This window comes from Pagrus major, chromosome 21 (assembly GCF_040436345.1).
Source record: "Pagrus major chromosome 21, Pma_NU_1.0".
NCBI lineage: Eukaryota > Metazoa > Chordata > Actinopteri > Spariformes > Sparidae > Pagrus > Pagrus major.
In genome coordinates, this window is record NC_133235.1 from 32,293,691 (window position 1) to 32,313,343 (window position 19,653).

Sequence of the window (19,653 nt, forward strand, 5' to 3'; positions counted from 1 at the left end):
AGAGTCAGGATCTAAAGTAAATCTTGCTGTTGGATCTGATGTAAGTCGCTCTGGATCTCTGTCGGCTGAAGGAATATAAACCATTGCCTGAGCTCGATCCTGGGAGTTAAAGCCTCTGCTCTCCTTACGCCTCCACACACCTCAGACCTCATTATATCGGTTCAATCCTCAGACTGAGGCCTGTAGTCCAGGTGAAGGAGGAAATCCTTGCAATGTGTCACACTGAGGAGTTTTCTGCATCTCCTCATCCTCTCCTGGGACTGAGAACGCTGCTTTCACCAGCGAGATCTATGGCAAAGATCAGTGAGGCAGGAGAGGAAGCTTAACGCTCTGTTCTCTGTTTCCCCTGTCAGCTCATCTTTGCTTTCTTTTTGTTATTCTTGTCTTCATCCTCCTCTTTCTCCATGCTTTGCTTTCCGGTTGACTCTTCTCCTCTCTGTTCTCCTCTCATCCCACATCTCATCTTTATTTTCCCTCCTCTTGCCCTCTCTCAACAGATCTTCAGTAACCGGTGTTGTCTGCTTGAGAGGTTCCTTGAAAACAAGACCTACCATTAAACATTTAAGAAGGAGAAACAGGAAAAATAATTGCGAAATAGTGCAAAATTAGAGTAGAATTAACCACCTGACCTCGCTGCCAGGATACAAACAGGCCGATTTAATACAGTCCCTGTTTTATATTGAATTAAAACTCCATAGATTAAGACAGCACTTTGTGTTTTTTCCTTGCTTTCCAGTATAATGTCTTAATACAGGCAGGGAAATGTCAGTAAATAAGCCCCCAGATAACACACATGTGGGTCCCAAAAGTCTCAGGCCACACTGAAAATATCTAATAATGTCACCTGGAAATAATCAGAAAGTTTGAGGATTAATAAAGTAAATGAAAGTGTTATTCTCAGCGAAGAAGGACTTTCTCAGCTTTGAATAACGGCCACAAGGTTTCTAAGAGTGCCGTCCATGGAGCTCTGAAAGACAGGCGGACCCAAAGTGACCACACCATCAGAAGATCAATACATCAAGCTCAGTCCACTGAGAGACAGAGGAGCAGCTTCATCACAGACACAGAAGAGAAGACTCCAATCAGCCGTCGTCCTGTCAGAAGAAGGCGTCTCGTAGTGTCGTCGTGAGGAAACGAGGACAAACACAGAAGTACATCAAAATAACAATTTAATTGCAAGGTGGCAAATAAATTCCCTCAGCAGTGTCTGCAGCTCCTCCTGCCTGAGGTGCATGTGTGTTGCCTGACGGGCAAAAACAATAAACCTTTGTACGCCCACATACCTGCAGAGAGATTTTAATTTATTTCTATTTAAGCAGAAAAGTCTGTGGAGGACCTGGCGAAGATGTTTGAGACACAACAAAACAATATTTTGTTTTGTTGTGTCTCAAACTTCTCAACAGAAAAACAATATTAAAAAGAAAATCCTCTTTTATTTCCTCTCTTCTCTTCATCTCCTTTTCTTCCTCTTTCTTTGCGCCTCCATCATCTTGTACCACCTCCTCCTCCCTCCTCTCCTCATCGTATTTATTCTCCTCTTCTTATCATCCATCCTTTCTTCCCCTCTCTCACCGTGGCTTCCTCTCCTCTCAGTCTCATCCTGGTGGTTTCCATGTGAACAAAAAGCTATTTTTGGATCCTGTTTTTTTTTTTCTTTTCTGAATCCCTCCTCGTGTTTCTTCTTCTTCATCCTTTTCTTCTCCCGCTCGCATTTCTCTACCTAAAGTGCCGACAACTTCCTCCCATCACATGTGGAGGAATTAAGGGTTTAGGATGTGATCCGACCCTGGACGCTGTCCGGATGTCATTATTTCTTCGACATGGTTCTGTGATGATGATACTCACAGTGGACACAGAGAGGCTCAAATCAAACCTCCAGTGTGTCGCTGCACATCCCGAACAGACAACAGTAAAATGTACGAGACTGAAAACTCATCTATTATTGTGTCACGGGGGTTTGGAGGGACTAGGACCTGCTCACAGAAACATTGCTCCATATCCTCTACAGGCTACCTTTTAATGTGTCAGAGGAGCTGACAGTGTGTGTCAGACGGGTTCGGGTTTGTAGTGGAGTTTGGACTGTTTGGAGAGCACAGTTGTTAATTTGGTGAAATGTGTCAAACCTGCTGAGAAAATCTGAGCGGTAATATAATTACTGGTTCCCAAAAAAGCAAATGTTTGCTCTATTTTCTCCTTTTCAGCTGTAAATCTACATAACAGGCCTCTCGTTGATGAGCAGTGTCACACTACACATCAGAGAAACCACCTTGAGAACAACCTTCACCGACTGTGGACACGATTAGCACACGAATATCTTTTTAAATGATGCCAGTGCAGCCTGAGAGCTTTCCTTTGTGCCGAGTCTGAACTGAACTGAGAGTTCACCAGTTTGACTTGTGTGCCCGAGCCCAGCAGGGTCAGTAACAATACAAAAAAACATCCAGAAGACACACCAGAGATCTCCAGTACTTGTCCTTCAGAAGACCTGCTGCTCCGCCACCGATGAGACGCTCGACCTCACAGAGAAGAACCAGTCGTCGTACATCAAAACAAACTGTGCGTGTCGACTCCAAAGGACTCGGAGGAAGGTTTACTGATCTTCAACCTCTGTTCTTTACGCTTCGTCGGGTTTCGGCAACTTAAATTTTGTTCAGGATAGAGACAGATTACCTCGTGGTTCACTGAAACTGACTGTTGGGTCACGTCTCTGGTGTTTAACCCCCGACCGCCTCTTTAAGAGGTTTTTGTGTTGTAAGAAAACTTCACTCTGCTTCTCCTCCTTCTCCTTCTTCTTCTCCTTCTCCTCCTTCTCCTTCTCCTCCTCCTCCTTCTCCCTTCTTCTGCTTTCTTTTCTTTAACACTGGTATCGGATCGGCAGGAGGAAATGGTATCAGAACATCTCTAATTTCCTCGTGGCTCTCAACAGTTAAAAATCCAATCATTATGTTCACCTTATCTTTCTTTCCAATCCTCCAGTTTTGTCCTTTCTCTCTTCTCCTGCTCCTAACAGTCCAATCAAAACATCTAATCTTCCATGATTTAATGGAAATATAGCTTTCACTTAATCCATACATAATCACAGTGCATATATTCCTTCATCACCTCGGGGATCATCTCCGTGTTAATGGAAACATGCCAGCCGTTTCTAATGGTCTTCCTGCGACTTAATGAGCAGATCCTTGAGTCGGATCAGAGGCTGGAAGTCAGTTCTCTGAAGGAGGAGAGGCAGGATGTGTGAGGTTAAACACCAAGGACACATCGTTCAATATTAAAATCTGACTTCAATTCATAAAAATCTGGAAATTGCTCTCCTGGCTAGATTATTTTATTTCCTAACCCCTGATTCATCACGAGCACTGCCATATAGTCTCTGAACCAGCAGCCTTTACAGCTGGCCATGATGATTCTTCTTGCTCTGTCTTTAATTTTCTGTATGTAGATTGTTAACTTAAGTTTGTCTTTTGAGACAATTCTTGGTAAGTGAGGACGTTTCTTGCTGAGTGCTTTTTTTTTAAGCGACTACGAGGAACATTTAGGTGTTCATGAACCAGCCTCTGATTCCTCTGATGATTGTAAACGACCTGTAACAGCAAACGAGACCATCAGTGAAAAGACTGCTGTTTTTATATAGTTATTAACGCCTGTGCGTGTAAATTTAGTCATTATCTCCTCATGTGATGGAAAGTCAGGTGAAGTTTCGTAGTCCACAAAACATTTCTGAAGCTTCACAGCAAAACGAGTTGCAGCACTCTGCTAAATAACTGAAGTAGCTGGAGACTTGTTTTAAGACGGGAAAAAAACAGTCAAACCAAACATAAAAATGCCTCCATACAGCTTGTCCGGTGTAATCCAAGTCCCAGGAAGCCCCGAGATCCAAAGCTGAATTGAAAAGATGACAACACACTCTTTGTTCACCGCTCGAAAAAAGAAAACACAAAATTACACAATGAACAAGATGGTGAAGGCAGTTCAGTCTGATTATCAGGCTGCATGCTGCAAAAGATGTTGTCGTTGTTACACCACGGGGTATTTTTAAGGACACCTGGGAATATTTCCATCTGTTTTTGTGGCATCAATAAATAATGGCCATATTTTTAAGGAAACCTGCAGACATTTCCAGCTGTTTTGGTGGCGACCTAAACGGGTATTTTAATCCAAACCATGATGTTTTCTAACCCTCGCCGAGGGTTTTTTTTGCCTCAACCTAACCGTAAAGTTGCAACATAAAGAAACGTTCAGTTTGAACCTACCTGTGGTTGCAGAAACGCACTTAGCTAAGATTTGTTCTGGCGATTAGGTCACTTCTTTAACTTCATAAATGCTTAGACTGTGACACAGTCAAACATCACGATACTTTTGACCAAATACCTTTTATGAATGTTGCAACAGTACTCTTCAAAAATCATCATTAATGTTGATATAACGACTCAGTAGGTAAAGACAAATATCAGAACCGTCTGGTAAGTTCAGAAAATTACATCACTTAACTGTTAAACCAGGAAAACACAACACTTGTGTGTGTTAGATGATGTACAGTCTCATATCACAGTAACGATATAATATCGATATATTGGCCAGTCCTACAGGAAAGGTCACCGTCAGGTAAACATAAACCCTGGAAACAGTCTCAGTCTGAAGTCATATGGATCAGCAGAGTTATAATGATCACTCAAAGACAAATCACAGTCGTCCCCCACGCCACAGACAAAGCCCTGATGTGCAGGCAGAGGAGTTTATTAGTCTGCTGAGTGATCCTGAGTGTCATCCCAGGTCAATATCATGTTAAAAAAACAAAAAAAGAAAACGCGGCCTGCTGAAGAAAAGCATCCCCTCCCCAATCAGCAGAGTCCAAACTGCAGCGTAATCATCGCGACGGTCATCTGTAATCAGAGCTTACATCACATTGTCATGTCGCCTGCTTCACGCTTCTGCAATCACACATGGCTCCGTGCAATCACAGCAAGAGTCGGACTGAAAACACACGACGAGTGATTCACTTCTCCTCAGCGTGTCTGCTGTCTCTGCCTCTTCATTGTGACGTTAAGCCTAAATGACGACTGGACTCTTGTGTTAAGAAGCAACTGAAGCAGGAAGCCGTCGCTCTTTTATTTAAAAGGAAGAGACACCATTGGCTTGTAGAATCCAGCCCAGTCTCCGGGACATGATGTTATCAGTTAAAGTTTCTGCAAACCGCAGATATGTCCAAGGTTGACATTTGTACCAAACATGTCATATCAAGTTGACATTAAATGCTTGTTAGCTGACTTTCACATCAGGAGGTGGAAGCGAAGTCGGTGACGTTATGATAAGCCACAAGGCTGCCAAACAGCCAAACGCAGTTCGAGTCACACCACTGGATATTTTTGAGGGCGCCTGAGGACATCCTTGTTTTTCATGTGACCTAACCAGGTGTTGTCAACCAAACCATGATGTTTTTTTAACGCTAACCAAGTGCTTTTTGTGCCTAAACTTAACCAGAGCGTCAGCACAGCGTCGTGACGAGAGAGAAATCAAAATTCAACCGAAACAAACGGAAAGTTTTAACTTATCTCTGGTTTTGCTGAGACAAACTTAGCTTACATTTATTCTGGTTGTTGGGTCGGGTAGAATCGGTGGTGGAGCCCGTTGGTGAGAGAAATCTAATTGTTCAGCTGAGAGGATCAGTGCAGGAGAGGAGAAACGGAAAAAGAAATGGAAAGCCTCTTGAGCCTGTCGCTGCAGTTTCTCTTTATTTTTCTCCTCCAGCTCTTCACCAGTGACATTTGTGACTTTTTATCAGACATAGTCTTGACCAGAAGTGGTGAGAGTAGTGAATAACAACAGTTAATAACGACCAAAGTTAGCCGTTATACTGGTAGTATGGATGATCATGTCCTCTCACCAACTCGCAGAAATCTAGCTGGCTGCCGGCTGCAGTCTTGGCGGTGTGTTCAAGTGCAGCTTTTTGGCTGAGACACTGACGATGGCCTTCGTCATCGCTGGTTTCTTTGATTTCGGTATCTTAAATAATTTGCTGACGACCTGCTGGACTTTTCTTCTAGTGCCAAAATTAGGGTCCAAACCATAGAATCCATTTCACAACAGAATATCTAAAAAATAATTAAGCTACAGTCGTATTTATTGTTATCTCTTGTTTCTCAGTGCGAAATCCATCCAACATGTTCAGTCTCGTCAGGTTTATGTCCTCAGATGAAGCCTGTAGCACAGCCAGTTTTACCTGGGCAATGTGTTGTTTCTATAATTGGAACGGTGTTTAATTTACTGCTCAAATAACTGATTTCCATGGATTTTGCAGTGATTACGAGCCATGTCAGTAGTTTAAAAAACACAGTTGTGTTGCCTAGTTTTTGTGGACTGTTAATATGTCCAACAGTTGATTGAGGATATTTGCTCTCCCTGGTTTGGTTATCAGATCTTCTTTGACTAAAACATTGTAACTGAACCTGACAGGACGTGCTGTTAAACCAATACGAGCTAAAATTGGTTAAAAGGTTCAATAGAGCTGCAGAATTGGTGCAAATGCCTTTTCAAAAACCTCTCTTCAGTTCACCTGTGCAGCTCTCTGATAGAAACATCCTGTAAACGGCAGGTGGACATCAGCTCTGATGATGTTGCCACTGTTTTCTGACCTCCCGAAGCAGCTCAGCATCGCTGCAGTCCAGCAGCATCCTGTCAAACAAAATGTCCATCAGCAGAGTTGGTGAGTTTAATAGCGTGACTCAGCGTGGCACAAAAACACAGCGAGACGCCGGCCTCTGAGGGAATCACCGCTCCGGAGGAAGAACCGTGTTGTGTTCGGGTGTTTTTGTTTTTTTTTTTCCTTCACGAGACACAAACACAATCTGCGTCGGATAATGTTGTTCCCAAACACAGCTGCGGTCAGTTTACCCCACGGCGCCGTGTTTTGGGCTTTTCTAATCGAGCCTCGGAGGACCTGGCGGGAAGCTGCTGGTCAAGGGCGTTTGATTCTGTTAATTGCTTCTCGGGGAGGGCGGACGTGGGCGGCGTGCAGAAACTAGAGGTGGAGGCTCGGAGAAGGAAGAAAAAGCTCTCCTGGTGTCACAATTAAATGCCTGCTTGTGTTGTCGCGCGCACACACACACACACGCACACACACACACACTATGTTGTGTTTTAAGGCTGCCACCTTGAAAACGACTTTGACCTCCAACTGCTTCTTCTCCCTTCGTCGCTGACGTCACGTATCTCAGCTCCTTTGTTTCTTCGCCTGTGTGCCTGATTGAATACACACATGTGGTTCAGTCGTACACGACTGATTTTCAAAATAAAATAATGAAATCATGTTTCTGACAGCCTGTGGAATAACACGTCTGTCCTCTTGAAATCTCTCTAAATGTTTTTTTTAAATCTAACCAGAGCACAAATACTTGCAGCTTGTGATTAGTCATATTATATGCTGTATTTCCTCTAACAATAAAGGTTATTATTATTAATATTTAATCACCACCATGCCCAAATATTCAAAGCCGTGGCAGCTACACCATTAAAGCTAATTGAAAAAGTCTAAATATCCTGTGCATCATTTCCTTCACGTTTCCTTTGATTCATTACGACATGTGGTAAATGAAGCCTGCAGGATCGTGTCTGGAATTTAAACGCCACCTCTGTGTGGTTGAGTCCTGGAGTTTAACATTTCTTTATCATTTTTCTCCAACTAGCAATCATCAGAAACAATCTCCACCTTTACTAAGTTTGTTCTGTCCACTTCATTAAACAACACCGACCTGACCCACCTTCTATTACCAGAGACATTTCCATTTTTTACCTCTCATGTCGCTGCCTCTAACAAGCAATAAGCATTTAATTTCCCCTGAACCACCTGTGTGGGCCGACAGTAATTGCATTGTTTCCCTCCTGAGACCCGGCTGCCTACGGTCCATCTGTGAGCGGGCTTATTGCTGCGGAAGTTGATTTACTATTGCATTATTTTATCAATATGACACATATTGGGGCGCCTGCCTGGGTCTCGTGCCAGGACTTTGGATTCTTGGCAGCTCTGCAGGAGATGACAAACTTGTGGAGAAGTTGCATCTCGCATGTAGCTGAGCTGTCAGATCGACACCGTGGCAGTGGAACAAAAATCAGAAGCTAATAGAGACTGAAACAGGAAATCAACAGCAGGGGTCAGTGAAATGCTCAAAATAGAGCCGTGTTTACAGGTGACCTCTGTGGTCTTGTGACTAGTGACTGTCCGCCCTCAGAAGCAGGTAGAAGATGTGTTAATCTGCTAAAGAGCTGCTGAACCTCTTAGTTAGGTGGTCGGGTGGATGGTTGGACCAACACAGTGTCTGAATATGAGTGTCCCTAACATTTCTAAGTAGTGTTCGTTGCCTAAACTTAACCAAATGTTGAATCTTGAATAGAGCGAGCTGTTCAGGAAACGTTTATTTTAAAGTCGTAGTCGTCGTTGAGAAGAAACGCACAGCTGATCAGAGTTGATTTTAAAGCTCAAGGACACGAAGCTTCACTCGAGCTGTTTGTATCCAACAGTCAGGGAAAAAAACATGACTGGATGTCACAGTTTACTCGTCCAGTTGTTTCAGACACAAGTCTCATTCTTCACGCTTGCAGCCGTAGTTGATAAACCGACCTCGCCATCTGTGATCATTCAGAAGCTCATCGAACAATCTTCTTCTGGTCCTTGTGGTGAGATTGTCAACTATTGTTTTTTCTCCCAAAAAGAAAATCCACTCACCCTCACAGCTGACGGAGAGTCGGGTGAAGTTTTTCTTCTTTCAGCCGAAGTATCCGGAGACAAATAACAGCTATGAAATAGCTCCAGACCACTCGCCTGGGATATAATCCAAGTCTCCTTTGGATCAGAAATCCCAAAGTGATTTTGAAAAGATGTTATTTTATGTTTTTTCGGTTGTTTTGTTACATTTGTCTGGAGATAACGGCGCTGCCGTTCTACTGTGTGAACTGATGAAAGAAGTTTGTGTAAATGAAGAATAATCCATAATAAAATGTTGCAGTGAGGTCGTTTGAGTCAGAATATCCTGCAGCGTGACTGAAATATCTTAATTCGGGGTAAAGTTGCGTTCTTTGCTCGTCACTTTGTGCAGCGTGTCTCATCTGCTTCAGTCCATCAACATGCTGATTGAATTTCCATCGACTCTCCGCCCCCTCTTTCTCTTTCTCCCTCTCCTCCCTCCCACCCTTCATCTGTATCTGGGCCTCCATCAACATCTTTCTTTCTCTCTGTTTTCTCGATCATTTGATTCCTTCGTGCTCTTCTTTCTAACTCGTCTCTCAAACCTCTGACATCACATCAAACCGCCTCAATTAAGTTTGTTTCTGGAATCACATTTCTTTTTCTTTTATCCTTTTGCTTCTTTTAGTTTTTTTGGCAACATTCAGATGTAAAATAACTACTTTATTTTTCCTAAGTGCAACTTTAACCTGAAGGCAGCTGCTCAGAATAAAGTAAAGAGTGTTTGAACTGCAACACCAGGACACATTCAATTATTTATCATAAAAACATCAGAAGAAAGAAGCTTTCACCTCCTCTCCAGTTTTATTTGCAAGTCAGTTTGATTGGGAAAAGACTGTTTTCATGTTTTAATGCAAACCATCAAAGATATGCGTACTGACACACTGTTCCCAGTGGAGCTGGTGATTAAACCAAAGTGGACAGTGAGTGTTTCTCTAAATGTCTCTTAACACGTCTATCTTTTGTCTTTTTTAATGGTGCAGAGGGTTTATTGTATCTCAACTGGTATTTTTGTGGGAAAAAAGTCTATAATGCAGAGTTTTAAAATCTGACTTCTCCTACAATGATTATAAAGACCAACAGCCAAGAACAGTTTTGGTCGATCTCTGTCTGGAGAGACAAAATCATTGGATTATCTTTTAACATTTGACTTAAAATGGCTTTTTGTAGATGAACACATCTCAGATTTAAGTTATTGGAGATTATACATACAAGAACAAATACTTAGTTACTGTCCTTCAGTAGATGTTTCAGGTATCTGTACTGTACTTGCATTTGAGGTGAATTATGGATTATTGTTATTTGGCGTCATCGCACGCCGCCTTCCCAACATCACAAGACTGATTTCAGAGTCTGTTTTTACACAAGTATCTGAACTTCTGCTGGAGGACAGGATGTTTGGACTGTTGTCCATCAATGCATCGATATTCTGCTGAATACGTAGATCTGAGCTGCGAGGTTACGTCACTCTCCTGAGATATTTCCTCCAGCTCCTTGTGGGGGATCTGAAGGTTTTCACAGATATGTAATCCCTTCAGCGTGCTGTGGTTCTGCCCCTGTGTCTCCTCCCAGTCAGACAGGAAAACCTCCACAGGGAGGTTTCCAGGAGGCGGTCTGATCCGATGCTGAACCACCTCAACTGACTCGCCCCGCCTCTGAGTGCCAGAACAACCATAAACACTTGCTTTTCTAGCATCAGCTGGCCCTAATGCTCTCATTATTTGTTTTAGTATTATTATTATTATCATTATTTATTTGAGCAATGTTTCTCTGCTGCTTATGAGCCCAAGATATCTCACTGTGAAGCATCTGGAGAAATAAATTCACACTTTTAAGTTCAGGATATGAGAAAGATGTAAAAGCTCTTTATGTTGAAGTCATTGTAGAGAAACGTTAGATAAGTTATTAACTCATGAATCACTCTACATCTTTCATCAGAGAAAAAGCTTCCCAGCTTCTCTTACGTAGCGAAGAACAATGAAAACGACTTGATGAAATGTCCCTCACACATTTTTTACAGTGTTTGACTGACACACACACACACACACACACACACACACCTGATTGAGGCGGGTCGATACTCTTTCATTTGATTCGTCTCTTTTTTCCAGCTGCTCTGATTGATTTCTTTTCAGTCTCCTCCGTCTTCAGTGCTTCGTTCTTCTCTCTCTCTCTCCGTCCATCATCTCGTATCCTGGCGGTTTCTCTTCTTCTCTTGTTTTAATCCCTCTAAATGTTATTGCACACACTTCCAAACGCATTGAGCTTCTGTCTGTTGAATTAAGTCAGTTTGGTTATAAATAATTCTGCTGTTTTCAGCCTTTAAAACTTGATTTCAGGATGTTAACACAGGAGCGGTCCAACACTCGCTGGCAGGTTTCTTTGTCCTGCTGCTCAGGAAACGATGCGAGGATGAGCCTCATGGTTTTTTATTTATTTATTTATTTTCTTGCTGATACACTCTCTAACCTGTCCGTCTCTCTCTGACAGGGCGGGTCACCCCAGCACACCCTCAGTGGTGGGTCAGGATGGCGAGGAGAACCCGGCGGCGCTGGCAGAGAGCTGCTTCAGAGAGCTGCTGGGCAGGGCGGCCTACGGCAACATGAACAACGCTGTCCGACCCGTGTTGGTGTGAGTATCTGAACCTTAGCTAAGATCGTTCTAACTTTACCTCTTCAGCGTTCTTCAGGGCATCGTCCTCTGAACACCACAGGATTTTAAGACAACTATTTAACCTGTGCTGCACGTCCACAGGCAGACGTTTAGATACTAAACCTGTTTCGACCGTCCGTAGACGTCAGAGGTTCTCTACCCAGACGTCCAAATATTAAACGTGTTTTGAACAAAAGTCTGTCTGGACTGATTGACGTTCGACAGATTGGTGATTGAACGTCTCCCTGCTGTTGCACGCTTGCTGAGAAACGATGAGGTAAAGGGAAGAAAACCGGTCGTCACTCCAGACGGTTTGACTCTTTTCTGCTTTGCTTTTAAAGGATATGGATCGAAAACTGCCCGTCCGCTTCTGCCTTTGTGTTTTCATTTCCTGCCGTGTTCTATGATACAAACTGCAGGCGTCTCTGTCGTCAGCTAGTTTACATCTCGATTTGTCACTTAAACAAAGCGGCGTTAGATTTAAAAGGCTGCTGACATGCTTGATGTGAACACAACCTTTATTTAATATCATGTTTGTTTTTGTCTTTTAAATAAATCTTCTTCTCACTGTGCAGAAACACTGAAGCCTTTAGATCCATAACCTGCTTTATTACATGTAGGAGTCATGACACAGACAGCAGGAGAAGATAAACCTGTCGCACACACACACACACACACACACACACACACACACACACACACACACACACACACACACACACACACACACACAGGTAGACGTTTAGACACACCTCCAGACAGACATGCACACACACACAAAGACCACTCATCGTCTTCCTCCACTTACGTTCGTTTTCTCACACACACACACACACACACACACACACACACACACACACACACAGATACACACAGATATGCAGCCTCCTAGCACACAGAGGAAATTAAATGAGCTCTCTTATCACGCGGGCGGCTGCCGTATGAAGCGCAGCACACTGTTGCCACCCGGTGACCGTCTCTCCCTCCTGGGATTTAAAAGAAATCCACGTCGGCGCTCCTATTGGCCGCGCTGCCCCGGCACTCAGCATGGTTCGCATAAATTGGACAATTACCGTGTGAACAGCCCAGGCCCGCTGAGATTTTCTCTTTCACAGTCTGTTTCTCCTCCGCTGGGTCCGGGCTTCACTCCGCTCCTTTTTATCCTCGGCTGCGTCAGGAGGCTCCAGCACGTATTTAAATCAGTATTTTTAGCCTCACTGGCAGTGTGGCTCCATGGACGCTGGTGTCACTCAGCTGCTGGGCCAACATTAATGTCTTTCAGCTGAGAGGATGTATCCTGATGACGTTTATGATCCGCTGTCTTTTAGCATTAAAAACATTTAGTTCAAGATACCACCAAAACTAAACCAATCAATTCAGTTCAACCCAAAGATGTTGAGATTAATGTCATAGCATAGCCCGCCTGTTACTAGCTCTCCTCTGGCTGATTTCACAACGTTAGCATGGGAGAAAAAAATAGGGTGCGTCCACCGTCAAGCCTGAGTTTACTGCGTCCTTTTCAGATTTTAACATGTCATATTTTTCATAGTCCTCGTGCTGAATATAGGCGAGCAAGCCAGTGACGGTAACTATAGTAACAGCAGGAGATGACGCGCTCCATTGTTGATGGTTCAGTTTGTCATTTGCTGTGTTCAAGTGTTATATTTGAACATTTCATGCCCAGCAGTCCGGTTTGAAGAGGAGGGAGCTCTGAACACTTGTTAGGTCAGCTGAAGAAAAATGTGTCTACACTAAAATGTTGCATGCTCTTTGTTAGCATGCTAACAAACTAAATACTGTATTAGCAAACTTAATTTGCTATAAAGTAAAATGTTACGTGCTAAATAAGACTCCCAACTCTTGCTGTACTGTTTGCACTTGGTGGACTTTCTATCCACACACAGCACAGCTCTGTTGTCTTTGGTCTTTTCCTCGAGCTTTATATACATACATCTGTCTGTAATCTACGTCAGCTACCTCACGTAGCTAACACAGCTTAAAGAAAGATGAAAATGTTTGTCACCTTGAGTATATTTGGGCATTTAGGTTTCATATCTATGCTGTTGAATGATGCTGGAATATCGGTGCAATATTAGTGCCTAAATATTAGTGAATATTAGTGAATTCTGCTCGACTGTGAATTTGAATTTTTTTTCCAATCATGCAACTTTTCTGAAATTGCAAATCTGCATCTTCCTAATGTCCACAGCTGATAATTACAAGCGTGGCTGTGGTTGACTCATGTAACCTGTGGAAATACAGTTGTCATGAATGGATTTTTTTCTCTTTTTTGAAGACTTGTAGTTCTATCGATTTTTATTCCAGTCCCAGGTATTTACCATCAGCAGCAGCAGTAAGGGTAATAGAAATGACAGTAGTGATATTGAGTGTGAAAAGGCAGCGGATGGTGTTGCCACTGGGGGCCATTTAAGTCGGGAAGTCATTATCAGTGTGAACATCACAGGCTCCCAGGGGCCTTTTCCTGGTAACACTGGAAAGATTTAATGTTGGTACACAGTCCTGAACACACACACACACACACACACACACACACACACACACACACACACACACACACACACACACAGATGGACACGCAGATGTAGTTTGACCTGCTCAGAAACTGAACATCACTCTCCTCGTGCCGGTGTTTGTAACGACTCTATTACTGCTAAATTAATAGTGAGCCCTTTATGGTTGGAGGGATGTTATGTCAGTATTATAACCTGAAGCCCCAACAATTTAATTTGATGTCATATATTTATTCATAAGGACAACACACATTAATCAACATGTCCCTAAATGCGTCCGTGTTAACCAGCTGGCTAATTTTCACCTGCAGTCCTGAAACAAGATGTTTTTAAACCCAGAAAGTCATAAAATTAACACGACAAAGATGATGTGATGCCACAAACACAGCAACAAATCAAGAACTCTCGAGACAAAACACAAGTCGGGCAGAGCAACAAAAAAAACAGCAGAACATCTGTACAGTTATACAGAAACGGCAAACAACCACAGTGAAGCAATGCTGACATCAGCCGTGTTTTAGTACAAGCAGAGGAGCTGTAAACTGTTGAGGGTTAGTTAAAGGGTGATATAAACATGGCACACAAGCCACGCAACACACAGCTGGGAATGGGAACAGCCCAATCGCCAGAATAGATGTCAGCAATGTCTGCAAACCTTGATGTAACTTCACATTTATATACTTTAATGTCTTGACAACACTGTGCTTATGGTCTGGTTAGGTTTAGTCATAAAAACCACTTGGTTAGTGGAGGAAAAGATACAGTTTTGGTTTAAAATACTTGCTTCTGTCGTCACAAACACGGCTGGAAAATGTCTCGAGGTCTCCTTTAAAAAATATCCAGTTGTTCAGGCTTACAGATGTTGAAGCACAGTCTCAAACAGTGGTCATCGGCTTGGCAGCCCTCTTTTAGCGCCCCTTTCCCACAATGAAAGTCGCTAATATACATGTAATGTGAACTCTGATGGCACATATTGTAGAAAATGTGGATATGCGACGTGCGACACTATGATGATGATGACAATGATACAATAACTTGATTATCTGCTGCATGATAAGCTGTCAGTCCTTTTTTGTTCACATCAGCTCCCCAGTGAGAACAAAACAAAAGTAAAAAAAAAACATCTGTAGAACATCTTCAAGTGAAGCTCCATGATCAATGGATCCTGTCCATCACCTTTTAATTGGTGACAACTGAGCGTCAATCATCAGAAGGAAAATCACAGCGGTTAACACCAAGATGTTAAAATAAGGCAACTCAAAATCTACAGTGACATGTCCCTGAACTAACTTCTGTTTCTGACTGATCTGCTCTGAACTGTCTGACTTACACATGATCAGATCTGTACTTTCCCATCAGACTAATGGTCCTGTAACAAATGACACTGCTGACACTCAGTAAACAGGACTTCTATTGAGAGCAACAGCAGAATAACGCTGCAGCTTCCCTTCATCACTTTAACGTTACAAACAATCAATAGTGAGGTGCCTGCAGGTCTGAGTCACAACCGTCTGACAGTTTACCCACCGTCTGTTACAAGAGTGAATGAAGTGCACAGAGAGGTCAGGAAGAACTTAAAGCAAAGAGAGAAGTAAAAGGTTTTTTTCTACAGTGACAGGATTGACTTCAGTCTTCACGATGCAACGATCAACTCTGGTTTAATCTGTTCAGCCTCGCTGTTGCTCTGATGCAGCAGTCGCTCCTCCTTCCAGTTGAATTATTGGCGTTAGCGTCTTAAATGACGGTAATTTAGACTTACAGTTCTGTTCTCTGTGATCGGTCACTAATTAATTCTTTAGAAAGCGTTCCCAGAAACCAACCACTCTTTGACTGATGGGATTTCAGCCACTGATTGTAAGAAAGCGCCGGAAAATCTGCAGCTCGATTTCTGAGTTTTACGTAACGTTTCTTTGAGCATCGGACAGTTACAGAGATGGAGTCAAAAGGTTCCCGGTTTTAATTTAAAATTACACTGTTGGTTCATCTTCTTTTCTTTTACCAGCCTTGAATCAGAGTGACAAGTCGTAAACAAGATGAGCTGTATGAACAGCAACTCACTGCTGCCTGCAAATTCAATCAGGGAGCGAGCCTCTTAATGCTGCCATTAACAATTAATTACATAATATTAGTGGGACTGCCTGACATCTGTAGGGCCTCTTCAACTACTCAGCTGCATTTAATCATGTTTCTCTCCTCACTGTCTCTATCATTTCTTTTCCTTTTTGCCTCAGAGCTTTTTCAGCTAATACTTTTTGAAGCTCAGCAGTTTTTTACTCTTTATCTTCTTCTGTTTGCCTTCTGTGTTCAATCAACAGGTAACACAAACAGCCAGGGTCTCATTTTGAGATCTGCAATGCATCAAAAAAGGAGATAATTAATTGCGGCATGTAGAATCACTTTCCAGTGACCCAGTTGGAGAGACTGTAGCGTCCTTGACCGCCTGGAATTTGACATCTTGAACAAAGATCTGAAAATATTCTTTTTAATTTTTCTTTTCCAATATTTTCACTTACTGCTGTCGTTTCTTTCCTCACACCAGACGCTGCCTTCAGTGCAACTGGAGAGAATTAGATGAGAAATATCACTCATGTTTTTTTGCAATAAGTGAGAAGTAGTCGCCAAAAAACAGAAGCTCAGGTGTTGAAATTTGATCTCAGACAACATCCGTAACTCGTTAATTTACTCACCCTCGTTCTGCAGCTAACACCGGACTTTACACAGATGGACACGGACCTCTCAGGATTGTGCTTATCGAGCATGTGTGCACTCTTGTACGTGTTTTGGAGACATCGCTTCGATCTCTTGGAGCTTGTGATGGTGCTGTAGACCATATTTTTGACATCGTTTTGCCAAAATAATGTGTTAAGCCCTGTTTGCAGTCCTGCATATGTTGGTATAGTTGCACCGCTGAGACAATCCCACAATCCTTTGTCTGCAGTTGACAAACTGACTGCGGTTGTTCTCAGTGTGTCTGTTACTGTCGACCAGTGTGTGTTTGTGTTCAGGCAGCATCTTCCCAGTGTCACCTCCAGCTCTGACCACTGACTCGCTGGCGTCACTCGCCCCCTGGAGGACAGGCAGTGCCACATCAGCCTCTGCAGTGTCAGATACAATCTGCTGACTTCTGTTTGTTTCTGTGTAAACCCAGTGAGAGGTGACATTAGAGAAGGAAAGACAGAGTGGTCTGTTAACAAAGTGCTGATGTGTCTGAAAGTTTAAATGAAGTGGACGACGATCGACCCGATCGAGAGGATTCAGGAAAATGCTGCCAGGCTTTCATGATTCAAAGAATACAGCAGGTAGTCGCACTTCCCCTGAAACTGAACGGACAAACTGGACCAGGGACGAAGGAAGTAATAATACAATTATACTCACCAAGTTAATAACTGTGATGGTGGAACTGGGTCTTCACTAAACCTGAGAACAAATTAAAACATGAATTATCTAAAAGTAACAGATGCAGCAGAAGCAGAGATCTTATTTCATTTCATGTTGTCTTCTTCTTTGTCAAAAACCTGGTGCCTTCGTTACCCATAATGCAACTTTCAGAGTCTGACTCACCAGATGTACCGTCTGTTGGTATAAAGCCTGTCATTGGGCGCCTTTTTCAGGCGGCGTTCCTCTCCCCGCTATCTCCATGATACTGTTTTCAAAATTCCAGCTGCTTCGTGAAACAACGACCTCAAAGCAACCTACAGGCTAAAAATGTCAAGTTACCCAAACGCTCACGTGATCACAAAGGGTATAAACCTAAACAAGCCAGCAGCTGTTACCATTTAGCCTTTTTATTGCCCGGGCTCGCCTCCTCATGTGCAAAACAGGTTCCTCCGACATTGTTTTGCAGAGACAGTGTCGCAGCATTCTTGATTTAGCCGCCGCCCAAGATGATTGTGATTTGTTTAAAGTAAAACAAAAGAACTGGAGTGTTTTTTCCCTTTACCAGAATCACAACTGGTGACGTCTGACTTTGTCATTACAACAGGTAGAAACATGTACTTGACACCATATAGACCCTATTAGAACGCGCTGTTGATTTAACTTATGCATATATATACTTAACGAGTTTCAGGTGTAGCTTTTACAGTATAGGTATGATTTTATTCCGATGGGGTGAAGATATATTAAATGGCTTTATGGCGCTGCAGGTGAAGGTATGAAAGCAACAGAAGCGGACTGAATCCATTCTTCCCTGCAGTCGAGTCTTTAATTCTTCCCTCGCTGTGCTTCTCGTCTGCCTGTGTGTCTGTGGGTGAAACCAGTTCTCCTCCTGCAGAGCTCCTGCAGGGACGATGAGGAGGAGGAAGGGGGGGCGTCTTCAGACTATAAATAGCAGGGATTGGGGTTAACGGTGGTGGGAGGGTTTTGGGGGTTTGGATTGACGTCATGTTGCTGAACAGTTCTCATACAACCGGCTTCTTCTTTCAACTCTGTTCTCATCTCTCTCTCCAAATGCTGTCCTTCCCTTCTCCTCTGCCAATACGTTAATGTGTTTCAATACTGACGGACTGTTTAAGATGGCTGCTGTCGTAGGATGTTTGAACTGAATTATCCTCGAATGGTTTCTCACTCAAGCGTCACAGGTGATGCTTTAAATGCCACAGTATATGGATGAGACCCCGCTGATCAATGTCGTACTCTAACGTGATACAGAAACCTGCCCGTTTGTAATTATCAAACCAACTACAGCTCAGCTGAGCAGTTTCCTCTGTGGAAGACCCTGCATACTGTCAAGAACAACAGCATTAACATGTGATATTTTCCTAGATTTAACAAAAAGAGACAAATTCTCAAATATGATGTGTTGAAACACAAATAATTTTTATGAGAAAAAGACACAAAATTACCACAGTGACTAAATGACTACAGAGAAACAACCACAAACACAAAATGTCATCAAAGAGACACGATAACCACAGAGGAGACAACATGTCATCGAAGAGATACATAATGACTACAAACATACACAAAACAACCACAAAGAGACACCACAACGACCACAAAGCGAGTCAAAATCAACACAAAGAGACACAAAGTTATTGCAAACAACGCTGCCAATCTAGTGTTCCTGTTGCTGGAGCAGTGGGGGATTGTAGAGGTCAGTGCCTATCGTCTCATAATCTGTTTGAATTATTTAAATCCTACTATTTTCTTGGTATTATTACAGATCATAAATAGCTCACATGTGTCAAAATGTTCTGTTTTTTGATTCCTCAGGTTCATAAAGCTGGTAACAGCTGACATAATTCAGATTTTTTTCCTTCTGATGTGAAGCCTCTTCAGTTCAACCTGAAAGGTCGGAGCCAGTTTGATCAACCCGTCCGTTAAATGGAGACACTTTTTTAGAGAGAAACAAATCTGAGGAAACATGAACGAACAACTGACCACATGTCCAGCAGCAGAAAGTGAGAAAACCTTCTGAAATGAGATCGACACGAGGTCAGCGTCTGGCCAGAGGCTGTGGGTTAATACTGCAGACGTGGATGAAGTCTTCATTGTTGTGTGGATGAAAGCTGCTGCAGGTCAGAGAGCAGGCAGATGAGATGGATGTTTGAAATATTCCTGATGACCTCCTGGGCTTCAGTGCCGCTCTGAAAGGTTTTATAGGAATGGAGAAAAGCAATAATGTAAAAGTCCAAGAGGAAGGTGTTGAACCACAGGTCGTGATGTAAAGAGGTAGATGTTCTGCGGAGGTTTCAGACCTTTGACCTGCGACAGTTGTTTAAAGATCTGTTTCAC

The 19,653-nt window shown here is 42.8% G+C and overlaps 1 protein-coding gene across 2 annotated transcripts in view; it reads left to right on the plus strand.

The window, feature by feature from the left end:
* The window catches only part of efr3a (EFR3 homolog A (S. cerevisiae)), a 114,500-nt gene that overhangs the window by 59,902 nt on the left and 34,945 nt on the right, over positions 1-19,653 (plus strand). For both annotated transcript variants that reach the window (XM_073490716.1, XM_073490717.1), the window contains exon 8: positions 11,225-11,365. In XM_073490716.1, coding sequence (XP_073346817.1) covers positions 11,225-11,365 — 141 coding nt within the window. The remainder of the gene's footprint in view (positions 1-11,224; positions 11,366-19,653) is intronic.